The following is a 23,285-nucleotide window of genomic DNA, read 5'->3' as shown; positions in this document are numbered from 1 at the left end:
AGCTTTTTGGAGATGGAAATTTCATTCTCCAGCTGGACTTGGCACTTGTCCACCCTGCCAAAAGTACCAATACCTGGTTTAAAAACAACAGTATCACTGTGCTTGATTGGCCAGCAAACTCGCCTGACCTTAACCCCATAGAGAATCTATGGGGTATTGTCAAGAGGAAGATGAGACACCAGACCCAACAATGCAGACGAGCTGAAGGCTGCTATCAAAGCAACCTGGGCTTCCATAACACCTCAGCAGTGCCACAGGCTGATCGCCTCCATGCCACGCCGCATTGATGCATGAATTGATGCAAAAGGAGCCCTGACCAAGTATTGAGTGCATTTACTGAACATACAATTCAGTAGGCCAACATTTCTGATTGTAAAAAACATTTTTGAAGCTGTTGTTATTAAGTATTCTAATTTACTGAGATAATGAATGACTTTTGTGCTTTCATTGGCTGTAAGCCATAATCAACAATAACAGAAATAAACACTTGAAATAGATCACTCTGTAATGACTCTATATAATATGAGTTTCACTTTTTGTATTGAAGAACTGAAATAAATTAACTTTTTGGTGAGATTCTAATTTTGTGAGAAGCACTTGTATCACTAATTTAATACTAACATCCATGCTAATTCGAGGATACCAAGACAGTATGGTTTATATTTGGGAAGATCACAAAAAAAAATGTATACATACATATATTATATATGTTGCGCTCTTTTTATACACTCAAAAGTGTTTTTTGAATCACCAAAAAAAGAGCTATAATTGCAGATCAAGTCATGTGAGGGCTTTTTTTTTTGCAGGATAAGATGAATTTTTTATTAATACCATTTTGGAGTATATAACATTTTTTGATCGCTTTCTATTCCTATTTTTGAAAGCATAATGGACACAAAACAGCAATTAAGCACTTTTTTAACGCCATTCACCATGTGGTATAAAAGGCTATGTGCCCACGTAGCAGATTTGATGCAGAGCGTTTTTGCCTCTCTCTGGCAGAAAAAAAACACATGCAGATTTACATGCGTTTTTTCTGCCAGAGAGAAGCGTTTTTTCAGCGTTTTTACATGCGTTTTTTCAAGCAGTTTTCCAAGTGATTTTGAGCATCACTTGGAAAAGTGCTTGACAAGTTGGTCACACAATATAAATCCATGCAACTGGCATGGATTTAGAATGTGTGAACAACTGATGCTTTAAATGCAGCATCTATAGTATAAAAAAAAAAAAAAAAAAAAAAAAAAAAAAGAGAATTAAAACGTTAAAAATAAAAAAAAAACCTGTATACTCACCTCTCCGGTCTCCTCCAGTCTGCTCCTGGCGGCGATCCTGCGATCCTCTCTCTTTGGCGTCCCGCAGTGTACTGTCAGGACCTGCGGTGACGTCATTTAGTCAGTTGATGGTCACGCGACCATCACCTGACCACTGACGTCAGCGGTCGCGTGACCATCAGGTGACTAAATGATGTCACCGCAGGTCCTGACAGTACACCGCGGGACGCCAAGGAAAGAGGACGTGGCCGGGAGCAGACTGGAGGAGACCGGAGAGCAGACCGGGGGCCGCCGGAGAGGTGATATACAGGTTTTGTTTTTTTTTACTTTTTTATTTCTTTTTTTCACCACGTGGTAGCCGGGATGAAGAGGAGTTGTAGTCTCCTCTTCGTCCTGGGTACCACACGCACCGCGATTACACTGCAAATTCGCGGCCATTGAATTTAATTGAAACGCAGCAAATCCACATATACCTGCGGGTTTGCTGCGTTTCAATGTTCCTCAATGGCCGTGAATTTGCAGCGTAATCGCAGTAGAAATGGTCATGCTGCGTTTCGCAAAGCAATGCGAATTCGGCACGCAAATTAGCACATCATGTGCACAGCACATCCGAATTCACATTGCTTTGCATGGCAGACTGTTTTACAAGCGTTTTCACAGCTGTAAAAACGCCGCAAAAACGCTACGTGGGCACAAGGCCTTATTCTTTACAGTACAATTACAGTGATACCACATTTATAGGTTTGTATGTGTTTTGCTGCTTTAACACTTTAAAAAAACAATTTTATGGAAACAAAAATATTTTAGCATAGCCAAATTCTGAGATACAGCTTTTTTATTTTTTCATCGACCGAGCTGACTTGGGGCTTGCTTTTTTTGTGGGACAAGATTTGAAGTGATACAATTTTTATTTACATACGATTTTTTGATCGTACTTTATTCCATGTCTTTTGCAACGGTATGATGAAAAAAACAGTGTGACGGTTTTATAGATCAGGTCAATTTGGAAGTGCCAATACCAAATACGTATGCACGACTTGCTGTGCATATATTCCGTCATTTGTCACTTTTTCTAACCGCTACAGACGTCAAAAGTCATGAAGCAACTAAAAGCAGTTATCGTCACATTCTTTCTGGCAGGTTCCGTTTGGAAACAGGTTTTAACCCCTTAACGCCCGATGACGGGGATAACCCGTCATGGCTGGATACACGTTCGCGCACCATGACGGGTTATCCCAGTCATGACTTTGAACTGTCACTGCGTGTAAACACGCAGTGACAATTCAGTGCCGACAGCAGTATGTGACAGCTGAGCGGCACGCGAAGGGGTACAGGGACCCATGTCGCCGGTCCCTGCACCCAGATCGCTGCGATCAGTCAGTCAATCTGACTGACCGGATCACAGCATGATCGCTCAGGAGAAGCTGAAATTTCAGCCTCTCCTGCCCGATCAGTGCCAGAGCTCAGTGCTGCCAGTGGCTGAGCTCCGGCACTAAACAGCCAGGAGTGGTGTCAGCGCCGCCCCTGGCTGTTAACCCCCTGAATGCTGCGATCGAGCGAGATCGCAGCGTTCAGGAAGCAGGCAGAGGGCTGGGTGCTCCCTCTGCCGTCAGATCGGCGTCATCGCGGGGGCACGACCGTTGCCATGGTGACCCCCAGGTCAACAAGCTATGGAAAGTTCCTGAGACCAATGCACAGCATGGTTTCAGGAGATTTCACTACAGGTATAATGTATTGCAATGCTAGAGCATTGCAGTACATTATACCTGTGAAAAAAAATAAAAGTCCCATAGTGGGACTAAGTAAAAAAGTTTAAAAAAAAAAGTAAAAATGTTAAAAAAAAAAAAAAAAAAAAAATGTTAAAAAATAAAATATATTACACTAATAAAGACAGATTATGTAAAACAATAAAAATAAACAAAAAAAGTACACATATTTGGTATCGCCACGTCCGAAACGACCTATAAACGTGTCACACTAGTTAACCCCTTCAGTGAACCGCGTAAAAAAAAAACCACATGGGAAACTATGCCTTTTCATCATACCGCTGGAAAAAAGTGGGATAAAATGCGACCAAAAACACGGATGTAAATAAAAATGGTACCGCTGAAAACATCATCTTGTCCCGCAAAAATCAAGCCGCCATACAGCTCCATCAGCCGAAAAATTAAAAAGTTACAGCGCTCAGCATACAGAAATGCAAAGATAATAAAAGCTTCTATTGAAAAATAATTATGTAAAAGCGCAAAAACATAAAAAAAATACATAAATGTGGTACCGCTGTAAAAGTACTGACTCGAAGAATAAAGCTGTCTTATAAATTTTGCCACACAAGTAACAACAAAAAAAAACAAACAAAAAAAAAGTTCCTGAATTGCTGTTTTTTGTTCATTCTGCCTCCCAAAAATCAGAATAGAAAGAGATCAAAAGATGTAATTTGTCCGAAAATGGTACCAATAAAAAAGTCAACTTGTCCTAAAAAAATAAGCCCTTACATGACTCGGTCGGCCAAAATATGGAAAAATTATAGCTCTCTAAATATGGTGATGCAAACATTAGTTTTTGCAAAAAAAAGCGTATCTTAGCGAGTGTCAGCTGTCAATCATAAAAACTCGATATGAATCTGGCATCGCTGTAATCGCACCAACCCGGGGAATAAAGTCGCCTAATCATTTTTATACTGCACAAGGAAAGGGGTAAAAAATAAATACAACCAGTTCTTCACCTGCGGTTGATTTGTTTATTCTGCCTCCCAAAGATCGCAGTAAGGCCCGGCGCACATTCATCCTGCGCTCTGCGCTGAGAGCTTACACCGGGGTTTCCGTGTAAATCTCTCAAATACGTGATTCAGTCGGAACCCCTGATGGAAGATTCCCTGTAATGAAACAGATGGAGGCACTGGGCACGCCGTCTGACCTATGATCCGGCGGTGTCCATCTTTTTAGGCGTAGATAAAAGCGCGGTCGGCCACAGTTTTGTGCACCTCTGAAAAGAAGGACAATGTAGAATAGAGGCCAGACAGAGTCCAGAGTAACTCTGCTGCCTCATCTCATTATAGTGAATGGATCCCTCAGGGGTTTCATCTGAATCACGTCATTCGGAGATTTAGATGGAAACCCCAATGTAAGTGGTCAGAGTAGAGCGCTAGATAAATGTGATCTAAAATGTCATGTAAAATGTTCCCAATAAAAGCTTCACATAAAAGCCCCCACTCAGGTCTGTCATATGTTAATGGAAATATAGGGGGCTTCCACATTACGGGTAGTACAAAGGCTCTGGAAAAACTAAATGGCTCCTCGCACCCCTAAAAGAAATTCAGCAAATTCTGTGCTCCCAAATTCAAATTCCCCCTCCCTTCTGAGCACCACAATGTGTCTAAACCACATTTAGAGTCCACATGTTTGGCAGGGGTATAATTTACAAAATGGGGTCACTTGAGGGGGGATTCTGCTCTTCTAGTACTTAGGGGCTTTTTATATGGAGTCCGCAAAATATTCTAGGAAAATCTTCGCTCCAAGAGGCAAATAGCGCTCCATCCCTCCCGAATGTCGCCGTGTGGCCAAGCAGTGCTGTACAGTCACATATAAGGTATTGCCACATTCATCAGAAATTATGGGACAAATTTTAGTGCCATTTTTATCCATTATCCCAGTGTGAAAATGTAAAATTTGTGGCTAAAACAAAATTTTTGAGGTAAAAATGTAATCATTTTTTCCGCACTGCCCAATGGTATAAATATCTGTGACACACCTGTGGTGTCAATATGATCACTGCACCTCTAGATGAATTCATTGAGAGGTGTAGTTTGTAAAATGAGGTCATTTATGGGGGGGAATCTGCTGTTCTGGCACCTCAGGGGCTCTTCCAGTTGTTTATGGCACCATCAAACCATAACAATAAAATCTGCACTATAATATGGCGCTCCTCCCCTTCTGACCTTTGCACTGTGCCTCAAAAGTAGTTCACAATTACATGTAGGGTATTGGCGTACTCAGGAGAAATTGCACAACAAAATGAAAGGTCCATTTTCTCCTGTTACACTTGTGAAAATAAAAAATCTGGGGCTAAAAGAAAATTGTGATTTTTTTATTTTCATGGCTCTACGTTATATACTTCTGTGAAGCACCTCAGGGTTCAAAGTGCTCCCCACACATCTGGATAAGTTCATTGAGGGGTCTAGTTTCCAAAATGGGATCACTTGTGGAGGGTTTCTGCTGTTTAGGCACATCAGGGGCTCTCCAAATGCGACATGGCGTTCATTGATTATTCCAGCAAATTTTGAATTCAAAAAGTCAAATGACGTTCCTTCCCTTCCGAGCCCTGCCATGTGCCCAAACAGTGTTTTTGCGCAACATAAAGGGTATCGGCATGCTCAGGGGAAATTGCACAACAACATATGGGGTCCATTTTCTCCTGTTACCCCTGTGAAAATAAAAAATTTGGGGCTAAAAGAAATTTTTGTGATTTTTTTATTTTCACGGCTCTATGTTATAAACTTCTGTGAAGCACCTGGGGGTTCAATGTGCTCACCACACATCTGGATAAGTTCATTGAGGGGTCAAGTTTCCAAATTGGGGTCACTTGTGGGGGGTTTCCACTGTTTAGGCACATCAGGGACTGTCCAAATGTGACATGGTGTTCGCTAATCATTCCAGGAAATTTTGAATTCAAAAAGTCAAATGGCGCTTCCTCCCTTCCGAACCCTGCCTTAACTCAAACAGTGGTTTTCATCCACATATAGGGCATCAGCATGCTCAGGAGAAATTGTACATTATATTTTGGGGTCCATTTTTATCTGTTACCCCTGTGAAAACAAAAAAAAAATTGGGTCTAAACCTGAAGGGTTAATAAACTTCTTGAATGTGGTTTTGAGCACCTTGTGGGGTGCAGTTTTTGGAATGGAGTCACTTTGGGGCATTTTCTGTCATATAGACCCCTCAAAGTCACTTTAAATGTGATGTAGTCCCTAAAAAAAATGTTTTTGTAAATTTTGCTGAAAAAATTAGAAATCGCTGGTCAATTTTTAACCCTTATAACTTCCTAGCAACATTTTTTTTTCCAAAATTGCGCTGATGTAAAGTAGACATGTGGGAAATGTTATTTCTTAACTATTTTGTGTAACATATCGCTCTGATTTCAGGGCATAACAAATCAAAGTTTTGAAAATTGCAACATTTTCGCCAAATTTCCGTTTGTTTTTTTTACAAATAAACGCAAGTCATATCGAAGAAATTTTACCACTATCGTGAAGTACAATATGTCACGAAAAAACAAATCTCAGAATCAGTGGGATCCGTTGAAGTGTTTCAGAGTTATTACCTCATAAAGTGACAATTGTCAGAATTGAAAAAATTGGCCAGGGCATTAACCTACAAAGTGGCTCGGTTCTTAAGGGGTTAAACATAGAATGTAAAAAAAAAAACCACTAGCAACAGGACTGCCGCAAAAGATGACCAGGAAGACGTTAGAAAAGACACTTGAGGTAAAAGATCGCCAGTATTTTCCTGAAGCATCTTTACAAAGCAAAAACTATGTGGGTATGAGTGTAAAGGACGCCATGTGCATATACCATAACAACTCTCTGCACCACTCCGCAGAGGAAGCCCTAGGATTACGATCCTGGGATGAAAATTCTCTGCCTTTTCACGTCAAAATGGAAAGAGACCTTAGACTGTGGAAAGGCAGCGTTCTCATGGGATGTGGTTAATATAGCATATTTATTGTTAAGATGTGCAAGACCTCTAGTTGCAAATGGGTGTTATGTATAAGGTACATTGGCTTAGTGGTTAGCACTGTTGCTTTGCAGCGCTGGGGTCCTGCCTGGGCTCAAATCTCACCAAGGACGACATCTGCAAGGAGTTGTTATGTTCTTCTTGTGCTTGCGTGGGTTTCCTTTGGTTTCCTCCAACAAGACAAAGACATACTGATAGGGAATTTAGATTGTGAGCCCCAATGGGGACAGTGGTGATGTCTGTAAAGCGCTGTGGAATTAGTGGGGCTACAAATGTGAGCAGAAGCTTGGTCCAACCTCACAGGTGCCCAAGAGGCAAGGAGGTCCATATCCAGCTCCAAAACCGGTGGAATTTTGCCTTCTAATGAATTATTGGATCGCAAAGGGCCCATATACTGTTCCTGCACAGGGGCGTAACTGACTGTCTGACTATGTTTGCTGGTATAGGTAAAATAATTATAACATTGTAATGATTATATCTGTATCATATGGAGAAGTCATTTCTTCATTAAGATTTTGCCAATATATTTTTTAGAATCTTTGAGTTTCATATATCTTCATAAAAATTCCAAATTTTCACATACTAATAAAAATTGAGGGAAGGCTGGAGAGGTAGAGGGATGTAATGACAATTTTCGTATTTTTACATATACCAAGCCTTTGAAAGAAAAAAACACGAGAAATGTCAAGAACATCTTTAGGTTGAGAAAAAAAATAATTATTGGCTTGCTATTCTACGTGCCATAAAGTCATACATTCATGGGCTAACTAGCTTAATAAATCATTCCAAATTGCCCTAATAATGGAGAAAGGCAGTGAAAAAACTGGTACAAATAGAAGGGAACATACAGTTCACTAATTAGCCAGCAATCTGTTAGATCAATACATTATCAGTCCTGTAATCTTATTGTTGTGTCAAATCATTTCATTCAAAGTATAGCCTGTGGGGACAATAATAGGCATTAAGTGGTTGTCCCTGAGAATGAATGGTAGACTTTTGCAGCCATGCTGAGACGCGCACACGTAGCTGGGACACAGAATAATAATAATCCAGATTTTGTCCCACCCCCATGACACATCAGTGTGCTAATTTCCAACTGTCTACCTAATCAGATCGGACTCATTCAGACAAGATTATTTACAGTCCATATGCGGTTTGTAAGTGCCAAATGAATAATTGCACATGGACCAATGCAAGAAAATCAGATAGTGCAGACAATATGTATGCAAGTAAAAAAAACAAATAAAAAAAAACCACAGTAAAGAAAAATCACAACATGCATTGTTCTCATCTGTTTTTGGGTCACATTAGGCCATTAATCTTGAAGGGGTTGTCCCATGAACAAAGTGCATTTTACTTAATGGATCTTGGAATAGAAATAAGTTCCACATTTGGATGTGTTAAAAAAAATGTCCCTGTACTGAGATAATGCCCCCAATATGTACTGTCTTACTTACTGTGTCCGAACATGCGGAGGCGGCTCTAGTTCATGGTTGTGCCATTTTTTTAGCACATAAAAAATAAAAACAAACTTAAATACTGTATGTCGATAAAACGGGGTGTGATAAACCTTTTGGCATGAAGTACGACATATACAGTACAGACCAATATATATATATTTACTGTGTACCCCGTAATATCTTGAACAGCCTTTGTGGGGGAATTGTAACATATTAACACATATATATACACTACAGACCAAAAGTTTGGACACACCTTCAAAGTAGCCACCTTTTGCTTTGATAACTTCTTTGCACACTCTTGGCATTCTCTTGATGAGCTTCAAGAGGTAGTCACCGGAAATGGTTTTCACTTCACAGGTGTGCCCTGTCAGGTTTAATAAGTGGGATTTCTTGCCTTATAAATGGGGTTGGGACAATCAGTTGTGTTGTGCAGAAGTCAGGGGGATACACAGCTGATAGTCCTACTGAATAGACTGTTAGAATTTGTATTATGGCAAGAAAAAAGCAGTTAAGTAAAGAAAAACGAGTGGCCATCATTACTTTAAGAAATGAAGGTCAGTCAGTCCGAAAAATTGGGAAAACTTTGAAAGTGTCCCCAAGAGCAGTTGCAAAAACCATCAAGCGCTACAAAGAAACTGGCTCACATGAGGACCGCCCCAGGAAAGGAAGACCAAGAGTCACCTCTGCTTCTGAGGATAAGTTTATCCGATTCACCAGCCTCAGAAATCGCAGGTTAACAGCAGCTCAGATTAAAGACCAGGTCAATGCCACACAGAGTTCTAGCAGCAGACACATCTCTACAACAACTGTTAAGAGGAGACTTTGTGCAGCAGGCCTTCATGGTAAAATAGCTGCTAGGAAACCACTGCTAAGGACAGGCAACAAGCAGAAGAGACTTGTTTGGGCTAAAGAACACAAGGAATGGACATTAGACCAGTGGAAATCTGTGCTTTGGCCTGATGAGTCCAAATTTGAGATCTTTGGTTCCAACCACCGTATCTTTGTGCGACGCAGTAAAGGTGAATGGATGGACTCTACAAGCCTGTTTCCCACCGTGAAGCATGGAGGAGGAGGTGTGATGGTGTGGAGGTGCTTTGCTGGTGACACTGTTGGGGATTTATTCAAAATTGAAGGCATACTGAACCAGCATGGCTACCACAGCATCTTTCAGCGGCATGCTATTCCATCCGGCTTGCGTTTAGTTGGACCATCATTTATTTTTCAACAGGACAATGACCCCAAACACACCTCCAGGCTGTGTAAGGGCTATTTGACCAAGAAGGAGAGTGATGGGGTGCTACGCCAGATGACCTGGCCTCCACAGTCACTAGACCTGAACCCAATTGAGATGGTTTGGGGTGAGCTGGACCACAGAGTGAAGGCAAAAGGGCCAAGAAGTGCTAAGCATCTCTGGGAACTCCTTCAAGATTGTTGGAAGACCATTTCCGGTGTCTACCTCTTGAAGCTCATCAAGAGAATGCCAAGAGTGTGCAAAGCAGTCAGCAAAGCAAAAGGTGGCTACTTTGAAGAACCTAGAATATAAGACATATTTTCAGTTGTTTCATACTTTTTTGTTAAGTATATAATTCCACATGTGTTAATTCATAGTTTTGATGTCTTCAGTGTGAATGTACAATTTTCATAGTCCTGAAAATACAGAAAAATCTTTAAATGAGGTGTGTCCAAACTTTTGGTCTGTACTGTATATAAAATGACCAAAAATTGAAAATAATTTCTACTTAAAATGGAATGCAATTTAAAATGTTTTTTTTTTTAGCAGTCTATGCGGTTAGTAAAACAAAAATAAGGTTGTTATTCAAGGAACTCACTGATTGAGTCAAATTTAACAGTGGATTGCCACAGGTGTCAGTATTGGCCCTCTTCTTTTTAATATATTTATTAATGACCTTGTTGAGGGCATACAGAATGGAATTTTAATATTTGCAGATGATCGTAACCTCTGCAAGGTGGATAATTTAATATGATATTAATATTATTAATAGGTTTAACATAGATAAATGTAAGGTCATTCACTAAGGCTAAGGAAACAAAATGCACAGTTATGTACTCAATAGTAAAACACTTGGTAAAACCGCCACTAAAAATGAATTGGTGTACAGTAAATTCAACTTTAGCGACTAATGACAGGCAACTGCCGCCAAGGGAAAGAATAATGGGATGCTTTAAAAGACACATAGATCCTCATAACAAGAACATAGTATTGTAAGTGTGTCCGGACTAGAGACTAGTATAAAGGTAAAACTGTGTACAATTTTGGGCTACAGTGTATGAGAAGGGCATAGCTGAACTAGAGCGAGGTCCAGAAAAGAGTGACCAACAATATACAAAGAATGGGTAAACTTTTTTGGAACATACAATATTGCAGGTTATGAGTGCTAGATTTTGGATATGTTCATTGGATATTCATGTTTGGAACTAGTCCAATTGCCATACGTAGTGTCTGGAGAAAAATTTTCCCCAAATGCGGGGTAATTAGCATCTGCTTCATTGGGGGTTTGCCTTCCTCGATCAACAATTTACTTTACAGGATGAACCTGATAGTTTTAAGGATGAAAGAAGACTATGAACTCCAAATGCCACTTCAATTGTAAACTGAAATATCTATTGTAATTCTTAAAGGGAAATCTGAATGGGACAACGAAACAAGTCAGGTGCAAAGATTTTTATTAGACTAGAATGTGAAAATACAATATCCTAAAAGAAAAATAGAGTTCCCTTTTATAGTAAGTCGACCCGGTGAACATACAACAAAGCAAACATCCGTTAAAATTGTGTCAATGGTAGGACTAACGTATGCATTGTATTTCCCCACAGTATAACTCTATGTACACACACACTACGCATTGTTATATCAAAAACCCACAGAAAAAACAAAAGCCGGGTAAGAAGCGCTGTTTTCTCAAGATTTTCTATAGTTGTACCGTCATCTGTTATGCCAGCGCTGTGTGCAAGCATTTTATCTTTACAACTGTACGTGTTAGGGAAGCATGCCATTTATATTGTTTCTTTATTGGAGCTATGATAACATGTCACTGTAATCCTTAGCATACTGACAAAAGTGCTCTATTGTGCTTCTCATACCTCCAGAAAAAAAATCTGAATAAAAAAATATTTTGAAAGAAAATAGCACGTCCATCACAAGTTATCGGTAACTAGGCACACATACAGTAAATAAATCATGTCGGCACAGAGTGTCCCGCAAGGAAGGTGATAAATATTTTCCTTTCTTTTCACAGAGCAGATCCTGTGGAGAGATTGTCTACACTGCAATGAATAATCAATTTATCACACTGCACACAGGATTGTTACAGTAATGTATGGTAACGTATTCCGCTGGATAAACCAGCAAGTCCAACTACAAAGAAGCCTCCGAAGATTTCAAAGAGCAGACGTGGGACAGTCAACTGCAAGTCTACGGGGAACAAAATCTCATGGTGCATTTTGGCCAGAATTTTGGCAAGATTGAATCTTCTGGCCAAGGATAAAAAATATATTTAGGAAAATCTGTTTCAGATCAGTTGGAAAATGTAAAAGGTTGTCCAGCTTAACTCTTGTCTTTTTTTTCATTCCATTGGATTCCTGTCCAAAAAATACTGCTGCACTGCTCCAGCGCCAGCTGTCTGCTGCCGCGTTTTGTCTTTGTTGATACGGGTACAGCGGTGACATCACAAGCACGAGACTATAGTAGCCAATCATTGGGTTCAGTGGTAATGAGTAAGCAGATGGACCAGATTGATGAGGCCAGTGATTGGCTGCAGCAGAATGACGCTGTCGAAGAGCTGTCACTGGTGGTGCAGTGGTTAAGCACAGCTCTTTTTTATGTACAAGAAGCCAATGGAATTAAATAAAAAAAATAAATCAGACAACCCCTTTAAGAAATCTGTAAGATCTTCTTTCCTATACTGCACACTTGTTTTTGCCTTGTAAACCCTAATGTAATGGAGAGAAAAAAAACCATTATGGTGAGAACAATCATCATCTATTGAATGGTCCCAAACCTTTCTTACATTGAGAGTCAAATTCAACTCTAAAATGGTCGTGAGCCACCTCCAGGCCTGCTCTACTACAGTAGTTTCACTCAAAGCCCACTATTACCAGTATGATGACAGCAAAAGCTTTTCCATAGAAAGCACACCGAGTCCTTGTGCCCCCCACCCATATTGGTAGAATAAATACATGCAAGGCTTCCCATTTAGTATTCTCGTATCAAGCCCACTCTCCACACTATCGCAGCTATCAGCTTACTGTATTTCTTTCTTTCTCTATTCCCCCTTGAAAGTATGTGCATATCCAGAGCTGCTCTTCTGTGCAGGGCTACTCACCAGACCAGGTGCAAATTCATCAGCGTGGCCGACGGCCGTGAGCCACACACCTAGGGTCCGCGAGCCACAGGTTGGGGACCCCTTATCTATTGCATCACACATGTAGAATGTAAAAGTAGAGTACAATCACTATCACCAAAAAAGTTAGTTTACCTGCAATAAATCATTGTCCACAATGTTTTTTTTTTCTTGCTTTTTTATTATAAGAAATGTCATTACTTTTAATGGCAAGATTAGTATATTCTAGGCTAATCTTGGGTCATCAGATAAAATAGTAGTCTCTTAAACCCACTGTAATTCAACTGTTTCCATCAGTATGAGTTCTGCTCCATCAGTTTCTATTGCTTTATTCTATATATAAAATGATAGTGTTTAACCTTTCAGAGTTTTTTTTTTTGCTTGCCTTTTTTAATGTTTCACAATGCTGAACGTAAACTATAATATGAATAGGTCTGTAGTGATGACCTACTGACCATTATTGATATAGATATGATTTTATGTCTACACATTGGTAACAAAAATGATTTGTTCTAACAAGTTCGATCTGTTGACTGAATGGGCTATATATTAAATATGCCTACACATTAAAGGAAAAAAACCATTGTACTGAATGTGATGATAACAGAGCCTTAGAAATGTACTTTAGCCGTGTATGCCACTCAAGAGTAACATTTTATATGAATGTAGTTCAACTCAGACTAAGAAAATACACATACCTTCCAGGTTCTCCGCAGTATCTTTTACCGCCTCTATTTTGAGCTAGAATATGTAGGTATTTCTTGGCAGTATTAGGTTTCTGGGAAATACGCCAACAATTCAGTGTTTGTTGTTAAGAATAATCTCTGATCATAAATGTGAGGCTTACAATGTTTTACTAACACAATTTTACCATATATTTGGGTATCTCCGTATACAAAGAGAAAAATTTGGATGAAAAATGGTCCAGGTTGCAGGTCTCTACTGGTAGTGATTCATTCAGACACTCCTGGGCCAGGAGACTGAAAACAGAACTTTCCTTAAGTCCATCATAGCACGGTATTATGCTAAAAGGTTTTTTACTAAAAGTGAAAGTTATCCCCTGTATATAAAATAAGGAATAACTGACTGATTGCTGGGGGTCTACTAGCTGGGAGAACGGGCTCTACAGAACCACGTCTGAAAAAAGCCAAGGTTGGCATGTGTACCTCCAGCTAAGTCTTCATCTAAAGGACTTATAAAAATGAATGAAGCGAAGGTGCGCATCTTCTTCACACAGGGCTCTGGAGTGTACATCCTACAAGGATCGCAACTCTTAAATGCCGCTGTCAGAAGTTAACAGCAGGTGCCGGCTTTAAAACACAGCCAGCATCTGCACCCAACATATGACATACATGGACCTATCATCTGACAAAGAGGTTTAGCATCAAAGCCAGCTTTAAGAGGCTAATTAAATTCATTTGAATCTAATTTCTAATTAATCACAGGTTATTCTGATTTTGCCTTTTATTTCAAATTGAATGAAAGATGCTATTAATTGTGTCCTGGCTTTATTTTCAACTTTGTAACCTTTTTTTTATTTACATGGTTTTGTTATTTTTGCGTCTTGTGCTTTTCTGGATCAAACATATGAGTTTATGTATCTATGTATCCAAGCAGTTTGGTCCCGATTCATCAAGAACGACGAAGTTCACGCGAGTCTTGATGAGGAGGCGTGTTTGAGTCAGAAGATCAAGATTCATTAAAAGTGGCATGCGTATTTGGCACAAAGCTTCAGGGGATTGGAGTAAGATTTCTGGCATAAGTTACGCCACAGCTCGTTATGAATAAGATGAGCACACCCCCATCTAACCCCATTTTCAGTTATTGTGGTGAAAACGCCAAAAGTTGCAATATTTTTGTGCAAGTCTGAGTTACACAGAAATTTTAGTTCTCCTATGAAGCACAGCTACAGGCTAAGATCAATAGGAGAACCATAATTTATCTATATACTGCAATACTGTGGTATTGCAGAATATAGTATAAGCTATCGAATGACCGTCGTTCAAGTCCCCTAAGGGGACTAAAAAAAATATATAAAGAAAGTAAAATATATAAAAATTCAAATCACCCCACCTTTCACTCTATTAAAAAAATAAAACAAAACAACATCCATTAGAATTGTGTCTCACACCCCTCTCCAAAAAAGTAAAAAAAAGTTCAATAAAAAGCGATCAAAACTTTGAATGTACCCCATAATGATATCAATAAAATAATCAGCTACAGTATTATGGATGAGAAAATAAAAAAAAAAAAAAAGTTATGGATCTCAGAAAATCGCGACAGAAACATTATTTTCACTAAAATAACATAAAATCTGGAGAAGTTTGGTATCACCGTAATCAAACTGACTTGAAGAATCATGTTACAAGGTCCTTTTACTGCACAATGAACAGAGTAAAAACAAAACCCCAAAAACAATGGTAGAATTGGCTTGTTTTTTTCCAATTTCACTGCACTTGGGATCTTTTTCTCATTTTTCAGTAAATTATATGGTAAAATGATTGGTGACATTCAAAACCACAACACATCCCGCAAAAAACAAGCTAGGTTGACGGAAAAAGAAAACTTTATACCTCTTGGAAGAAAAGGAGGAAAAAAGTGAAAACTTAAAAATTAAAAATTCCTGGGGCATTAAAAAGCTACTATTCAGTAGACAAGTCAACCATTTAGTTGAATGAATTTGGACATGATATTAAAACATCCTAATGATATACAGTTGTTACATAGACACTTATTTCTCAAAATATTGTTGCATATTTATGATGCTAAATGAGCCAAAAAAACCCTGTCTTTCACAAATTGCACCATATTTATGATGTGTTTTAGAGACTTTTTAAGACTTGTCCAATTATTGAATGTGACCTTACCGAAAAGAAGCGTGGCTCATCAGGGAAGGAGTGTGGCTTAACGCAAGACACAATGCACCAAAGTTGTGGTGCACATTTCTGGCACAAAGTAAACCAACTACTGTAATAGGTGCTGGTATAAGCAACTATGACAAGTCGCAAAATCTTTAGATGCAAAATGTTACTCTAGTCCCTGACTGGCATAACATTTCTAGTGCAGTGCAGGGAAGCACACACCACTGAGAAGATGCAATGAATTCATTAAGGGGGTACTCCTATTAATGAATTTGTTGCATCTTATTACTGTACTCCCATCATTAAGACTGGTGTACGAAATGTCAATCTTAATGAATTGGGTACTCAGACTAGAACAGATTTATCAAACAGCCACATTGATACATTTGGTGCATTTTTAAGACTAATTTAAGCTTGCACCGTTTAAGAATTAACCAATTTTGACAAATCCACCCCATTGGCTTTTTTTTTTTATAATAAGCATTCAATAATGTTGATTACAACAGTATGATAGAAGCCTACAACAGTATGATAGAAGCCTCCATGAGATTTGTCTTCAACGTCTAATGGTAAAATGAATGGTAAATCTACTTACCTGACATCTTTTTCAAGTGTTGATATCTGGTCTTTGAGAGAGTCTATTTGGGTGTCTCTTTGCCGCACAGATTCAATGAGATATTGGTGCGGTTGGTGAACTTGACTTAAGAGGGAGTTTGTTTTATCCAACTACAAGATGCGTAAAAAAGATGAAAATAATCGTTATACCTACAATTGCCAATTCTCATATGAGAATAAATTCGCTAAGGTAATGAAATATACTATGTCACGACTAGTAACTACTATTAATACATTCATGCTATTAAAGGGGTTATCCAGACTTTTAATTGAATGGCGCTATACCAAGAGGCTGCGGCACTTGCCTGTGCACAGCATTCTCTTCAAACAGCTGCTCAGTTGGACGTGGAGTCGGAAATCCTACCAATATAGTGTTTAAAAAACCTCGATGACCCCTAATATTGAGTGAAAGATTCTTAAAAGTACAGTGGAATATTACATGTTGAATATTGCAATCATGTGGTTGTAAAAATGACTAATTAAATAATTAATGACACACTAATATACCACTGTCACCGTATAAGACTGACAAAAGTTTGAGAATTTGTAACCATTCCTTCCATGATTTTTCATGTTTCTCTTACATTCAGTTCAAGCCCAGGTCAAATGTATTTAACGGACCCACTGAAAATATCCTGAAGAGGTCAACAAAATCAAATTACTGAAGTGCTTTTCTCCGTATGAAGAGGATCAACAGATACTAGAGGAGTTGATGATAGATTTACTTAAGATTTCTGAAAATAATTTTCTCTTGGAGTAAAAACTAAAAAAAAAAAAAATATATATATATATATATATATATATATATATATATATATATATACACACACACGACAAATGTGCAATGTGTACTGAATAGGGACCAATTAACCAGTGATTGCTCCCAACTTTCTCAGCTTTACACATGCCATGAACATGAAGTATGAGGATACTTTTAGTTGCAGGTCACCAGTAATGAACAGTTATACAGATCAACTGCTTCTTTGGTAGTCCGTTTTAAATCCACTAGTCTGGGGGAAGGGGGTGTAATAGAGACTCAATAATGTTTCTTATCATAACCATTCACTATATATAGCAATCCATTGATACTAGACTGAAGTGGACAAAATCTTATCTTACATTTCACTGAAAGAAATAAGAAAAAAAAAAAAGTTCAGATAAGTTTTGACAGTTGTAACTTAATTAAATGTTTCCAAGGTACTGTAACTTAAAAGCAAACAAATACCAATGTTCTATGGGACAAAGGAGCTTGAATACACTGACCATGCCAGTAGAACAAACATAATGAATGTGTGTGCAGCATTCACTGTTCAATGAAACATTGTTATTTAAAGGTCTGAAATGTTCACATGCTGTTCCATGTAGACATACACACACTAAGACACTCAACAATCAGTTAAAATTTGTGGGGGGGACCTGACATTAAAGGCCCCGTCACACTAAGCGATGCAGCAGCGATCCCGACAACGATACGACCTGTCAGGGATCGTTGCTGCATCGCTAATACATCGCTGGTGAGCTGTCAAACAGGCAGGCTCACCAGCGATGAGGGGAGCAGCGATATCGTGGAAAGAATCGTTCCACGATGTCCTGCTCCCGTTACCAGCCTGCTGCTTAAGCAGGAGCAGGCTGGTAACTATGGTAAATATCGGGTTAGTAAGTGCGCGTGTGCCCCTAGTAACCCGCTGTTTACCATGGATACCACTCTGCTACGGTGCGCTGGAGCCTCCGCTCACTGTAGCAGAGTGGTATCCATGGTAAACAGCGGGTTACTAAGTGCGCGCGTGCCCCTAGTAACCCGATATTTACCATGGTTACCAGCCAGATCGTTGGTCCCGCTGGTCACACACAGCGATGTGTGCTGGCCAGCGGGAGGCCAACGACCAAAAAATGGTCCAGGACACTTTGCAACGATCAGCGACCTCACAGCAGGGGCCTGATCGTTGCAAAGTGTCACACATAGCGACATCGCTGGTGAGGTCGCTGGTGAGTCACCAAAACCGTGACACAGCAGCGATCTCGCTAGCGATATCGCTTAGTGTGACGGGGCCTTTAGTATTTCATTCCCTAATCAGATAGGATTATACATTGTACAGTTCCAATTAATAGAGAACTCCAGAGTTCTTTGTGGCTGCTCTCCATTCTGGCAATCCTATAAGGGTACAGAATGAATACCAGAATATTAAATTAGGGTGCAATTAGACAAGCCGACAATCGTTCTTATAAAAAATAGCTCCTGATCATCGGCCCATGTAAACATGTTGGTGATCAACCATTTAACAAGCAAAAAGCTTGCTCAGAGGGTAAATGGATCAAATAGGCCAGCCTAAAAATCATCATTCGTTGCTGGCAGCACATCAGCCGGTATACACAGGGCATTTTTCGTGCTTTGCTACCTCACAACCTGGAATTCCACTGTTTTTTTTGAGGGTTTGGATCAGTTCATGTAAAGAACATGCCTACAACTGTGAATATTTGATTTTCTGTTTATTGTGAAGCAAACAACAAATAGGACAAAATAACTGAAAACTTCAGTGTGCATAACTATTCACCCCCCTAAAGTCCGTACTTTGTAGAGTCTCCTTTTGCAGCATTTACAGCTGCAAGTCGCTTGGGATAAAACTATGAGCTTTCCACATCTTGCCTTTGGGATTTTTGCCCATTCCTCAAGACAAAACTGCTCCAGCTCCTTCAAGTTAGATGGTTTCCTCTGGTGAACAGAAATCTTCAAGTCTGACCACAGATTCTCAATTGGATTAAGGTCTGGGCTTTGACTAGGCCACTGCAAAACATTTACAAGTTTACCCTTAAACCGCTCGAGTGTTGCTTTAGCAGTATGCTTTGTGTCATTGTTTTGTTAGAAGGTAAAACTCCATCCCACTCTCAAAACACTGACAAACAGGTTTTGCTCAAGAATATCCCTATATTTCGCACCATCCATCTTTCTGTCGACTCAGACCATTTTCCCTGTCCCTGCTGCCAAAAAACATCCCCTCAACATGATGCTGCCACCACCATGTTTCACTGTGGGGATGGTATTCTTGGGGTGATGAGCTGTGTTGGTTTGATGCAAGATACAGCATTTACCTTGGTGATCAAAAAAGTTCAGTTTTGGTCTCCTCTGACCACAGCACCTTCTTCCATACATTTGGGAAGTCGTCCACATGTCTTTTGGCAATCTCAAAACCTTACAATTTATGTGTGTAAGTAAAGGCTTTTTTCTGCCCACTCTTCCATAAAGGCCACCACTATGGAGTGTATGGCTTATTGTGGTCCTATGGACAGATACTCCAGTGTCTGCTTGGGAACGCTGCAGCTTCTTCAGGGTTACCTTTGGTCTGTGCTGCCTTTCTGATTAACGCCCTCCTTGCCTGGGTGTCACGCAAAGTGTGTGAAAGACTAAGTGAAACACAAAGGGAAGGGGAAAGGGGGCCCAGACTCTAGGGAAAGGGGGGAGTGGAGACCTCCTAGGCTGATTTGATCTTTTTGATGATAATGGATTTGATGGTGTTTTTGGGGATCATCAGAGATTGGGATATGTTTTATAACCCAACCTTGACTTGTACTTCTCAACAACTTTGTCACTGACTTGTTTAGTGATCTCCTTGGTCTTCATGGTGTTGTTTGGTTATTGGTGCCTCTTGCTTAATGGTGTTGCAGTCTCTGTGGCCTTTCAGAAAAGGTGTATATATACTGACAGACCATGTGACACTTAGATTGCACACAGGTGGATTTGCTTTCACTAAGCATGTGACTAATGAAGGTAATTGCTTGCACTAGAAAATTTTAAGGGCTCATTAGCAAAAGGGGTGAAAACATATGCACATACCAATTTTTAGTTATTTTATCCCATAAAGTTAATTTATGCCTATATTTTTCTCACTTCACCAACATGGACTATTTAGTAGTGACGCATCACACACAAATCAGATTGCAAAGATATTTAAATACAGGTTGTAATGTAACAAAATAGGTAAAAAGCCAAGTCGGTGAATACTTTCACAAGCCAAGGCACATCAACATACACTCACAATCCCCAGCTATATCAACACATACATTGTGTATAAACCACATTTTGAAGTTCCTCCCAGGCAAGTGACTGATCACATGACCTTAAAGGTCCTTCAGCTAGTCAGGGTCTTCAGTATTTGTAACACTTTAGCGATACAGGTCCAGGAGGCTTCCTCTACTCTATCAATCAATCACATGAATCAGTGTTGGGCTTGTGGAGAAAACAGTCATGCTGCATAGTACTCTCAATGATTTGGAAGGACACTGTCAGCTTCATCATCAATCATTGTCAGATAGCTCTGGACCATAAAATACACACTTTTGTAGCAAGATTTTTTACTTGCTATAAAGTGGTTCTAATAGTCCAAAATATGGTAGCTATATTTGGACTATAGGTAGTGCTTCAAAAGGTTCCAATTTGGTTGACGGAGATGCAGCTGGTGTCAAGAGTCTTACAGACAATGCTCCTTAGGAAAATGTATGCAAATGCCCTGTCCTATGAACTATAAGAACTAAGGGATGTGCAAGGTGCTCTGTCATTTTATCACCGCTCCTTTTGCCATTTGGTCTGTCTTCTTAGTTATTGGATCCAGGGTTGGATAACAATGTATAATTATATGACGTACAATATCAGGTTGGGTAACATGCCATCATTTGCCATCACCCAAAATATGTTGATATGTAGTGGAACAATTTTTTATTTGAATACATAGACCTGCTTTTAACTTAATGGCAATAACACAAGCATCTACCCAAAGAAATAAGTGCGCAAGTTTTGTATCCTTGGCAATTATTTCTTAAATGTGGTATGAAAACTACAGTACACAAGTCACAAATCATACATGACAACAGTAAGAGAGGCATGTGCACATTACATACTCCTCAATAGATAACTGGTTAATCAAGAATGTCACATCTATGCCTGAAAACTAAATAGGACTTAATTCCGGAGGGCAATTTTTCTTTTGATCTCAAATATATTTCCATTACAAACAACATAGAGTGGAGAATTTCTGACAGGCATATATATGTATGTCATCTTCAAAGCTGGGCACCCAGGAGAAGCAGACATTGAGTCAGGGCAGTTGTACTTACTTCCATTGAAACTTTTGTGGTTTGCTCCTTCTGGTGCTCTAAATCTTTGATCAGTAAGGAATTTTGCCTCTCTAGCTGCAAAAGTCGTCTTGCTAGGTGAACACTTAAAAGACAAAAAAAGTCATTACAAGGATGTGTTACGTTTTCTGCTTATCAGAGTCCTAAGGATAAACCATTAATGTTAAAAGGCTAGATAACCCTTTCAAATTCTGACCAGGTGCCCTTTATACTACTTTTTCCACATTTTTTGTATAGTGATTTTAAATGGCATCTTCTCCATTCAGTTAATTTCAGACAGAGGACCCTGAAATCCACTTATAGATTACACGCCCCAGCAATTTTGGCCAACCGTGTAGTTCATATGTGGGTTCTCCTGATGATGCTGCTAGGACATGATGTTGAGGCAGAGAAGGATTCGGCATGTTAAATTACAACTCCCCACTAACGGGCTTACTCCACTTTTTCTATGGAAACACATGCACACTCAGCCAAGCGTGCATGTGTTTAGAGTAGTTAAAGGGGTTTTCCCACAAACAAAAGTTAATTTCAATCAATAGATCTTGGAATAATAATAAGTTCCACAATTAGATGCGTTTAAATAAAATGTTCCTGTGCTGAGATAATCTTATGAATGTACCCCTGCTGTGTACTGTGTAATGTCTGACTGTGCTGGAACATGGTCTGATCATACCACATCTCCTGGGCAGGTGAGGAAGCAAAAGAGTATACAGACATTTCAGCACAGGATCACAGCTGATTCTTTCTTTGAACTAAAACATTGTTTAAAAACAGGCAGGGAAATGTTTTACCTCAAAGAAAGAATCAGCTGTGATCCCCTGCTGTAACGTCTGTATACTCTCTTCCTTCCTCCCCTGCCCAGGAGATGTGGTATGATCAGACCATGTACCTGTATGGTCAGACACAGCCATTACACAGTACACAGCAGGGGCACATTTATAAGATTATCTCAGCACAGGAACATTTTATTTAAACGCATCCAATTGTGGAACTTATTATTATTCCAAAATCTATTGATTAAAATGTTCTTTCATTCGTGAGAAAAACCCTTTAAGAGAGATAGAGGTTAACCAAACAAGCAGCTGACTGACAACTATTTAAGGTTTTTTGGGCACATTTAAGTGTCATGACTGAAAGAGTAAAAGGAAGCCAATTTCACTTCTAACAGTACCAGAGTTTTGAAATCAACTATGCATAATAAACAAAATTCTGTATAAAATAGTAAAGTAAATTATTTTCCAAGTTAATTTTACCTTTTATCCACATTACAACTTTTACTGAAATCTACTGGACTAACCCAACACTGCAGGCAAGTTTACACTGGACATAGCCAAGTGCTGTCAATGCATTGCAGAATTTTACCCCTTGCAATGCAGCATTAAATTACATGGGCGGTCAATTTACATTTAGGATTTTTTACACTTCCTAATCCACAATGCAGATTTTTTGAAAATTAAGGCTGAAAATCTGCTGAATTTACAACTCAAGTAAGCATTCCCTAACAGGGTGAAAAACTATGTGCAAAATTGCTTGATTTTGTCTTGTGCTCTAATGTGGGTGAAAGAAGAGTGGTAGTAATAAAGAGATAACATCTCTCTACCAGCTAAGACTTTAATAGTACATACAAACAGAAACTCCTGAAAGGACCTAATAATAATAATCAGCCAGTGATGGAGCATAAAGTGATACACTCATAGCTTTTTCAATAAAAAGTGTTGGCAGTACTCGAGAGCACATTTACGGACATCAGCTAGATGCGTAGTTAAGAAACATAGGAGGGAATTCTTTAAAAGCTCCCGCGACAATAATAACAAAATAAGAATACATCACAGTAATTACACAATAAGAATAAATCACA

General features: G+C 39.2%; 1 protein-coding gene across 1 annotated transcript in view; it reads right to left on the bottom strand.

Moving 5' to 3' along the window:
• PIBF1 (progesterone immunomodulatory binding factor 1) overlaps positions 1–23,285 on the bottom strand; it is a 191,823-nt gene that overhangs the window by 37,014 nt on the left and 131,524 nt on the right. Inside the window, exons 14-15 of the mRNA XM_073663967.1 lie at positions 21,410–21,512; positions 16,284–16,414 (exon numbers count right to left, since the gene is read on the bottom strand). Of these exons, the coding sequence (XP_073520068.1) occupies positions 16,284–16,414; positions 21,410–21,512 (234 nt within the window). The remainder of the gene's footprint in view (positions 1–16,283; positions 16,415–21,409; positions 21,513–23,285) is intronic.

Source organism: Phyllobates terribilis, unplaced genomic scaffold (genome assembly GCF_046119375.1).
Source record: "Phyllobates terribilis strain yellow unplaced genomic scaffold, ASM4611937v1 Scaffold_2__4_contigs__length_985480577, whole genome shotgun sequence".
Lineage (NCBI taxonomy): Eukaryota > Metazoa > Chordata > Amphibia > Anura > Dendrobatidae > Phyllobates > Phyllobates terribilis.
This window is presented reverse-complemented; position numbering and strand designations above follow the sequence as displayed.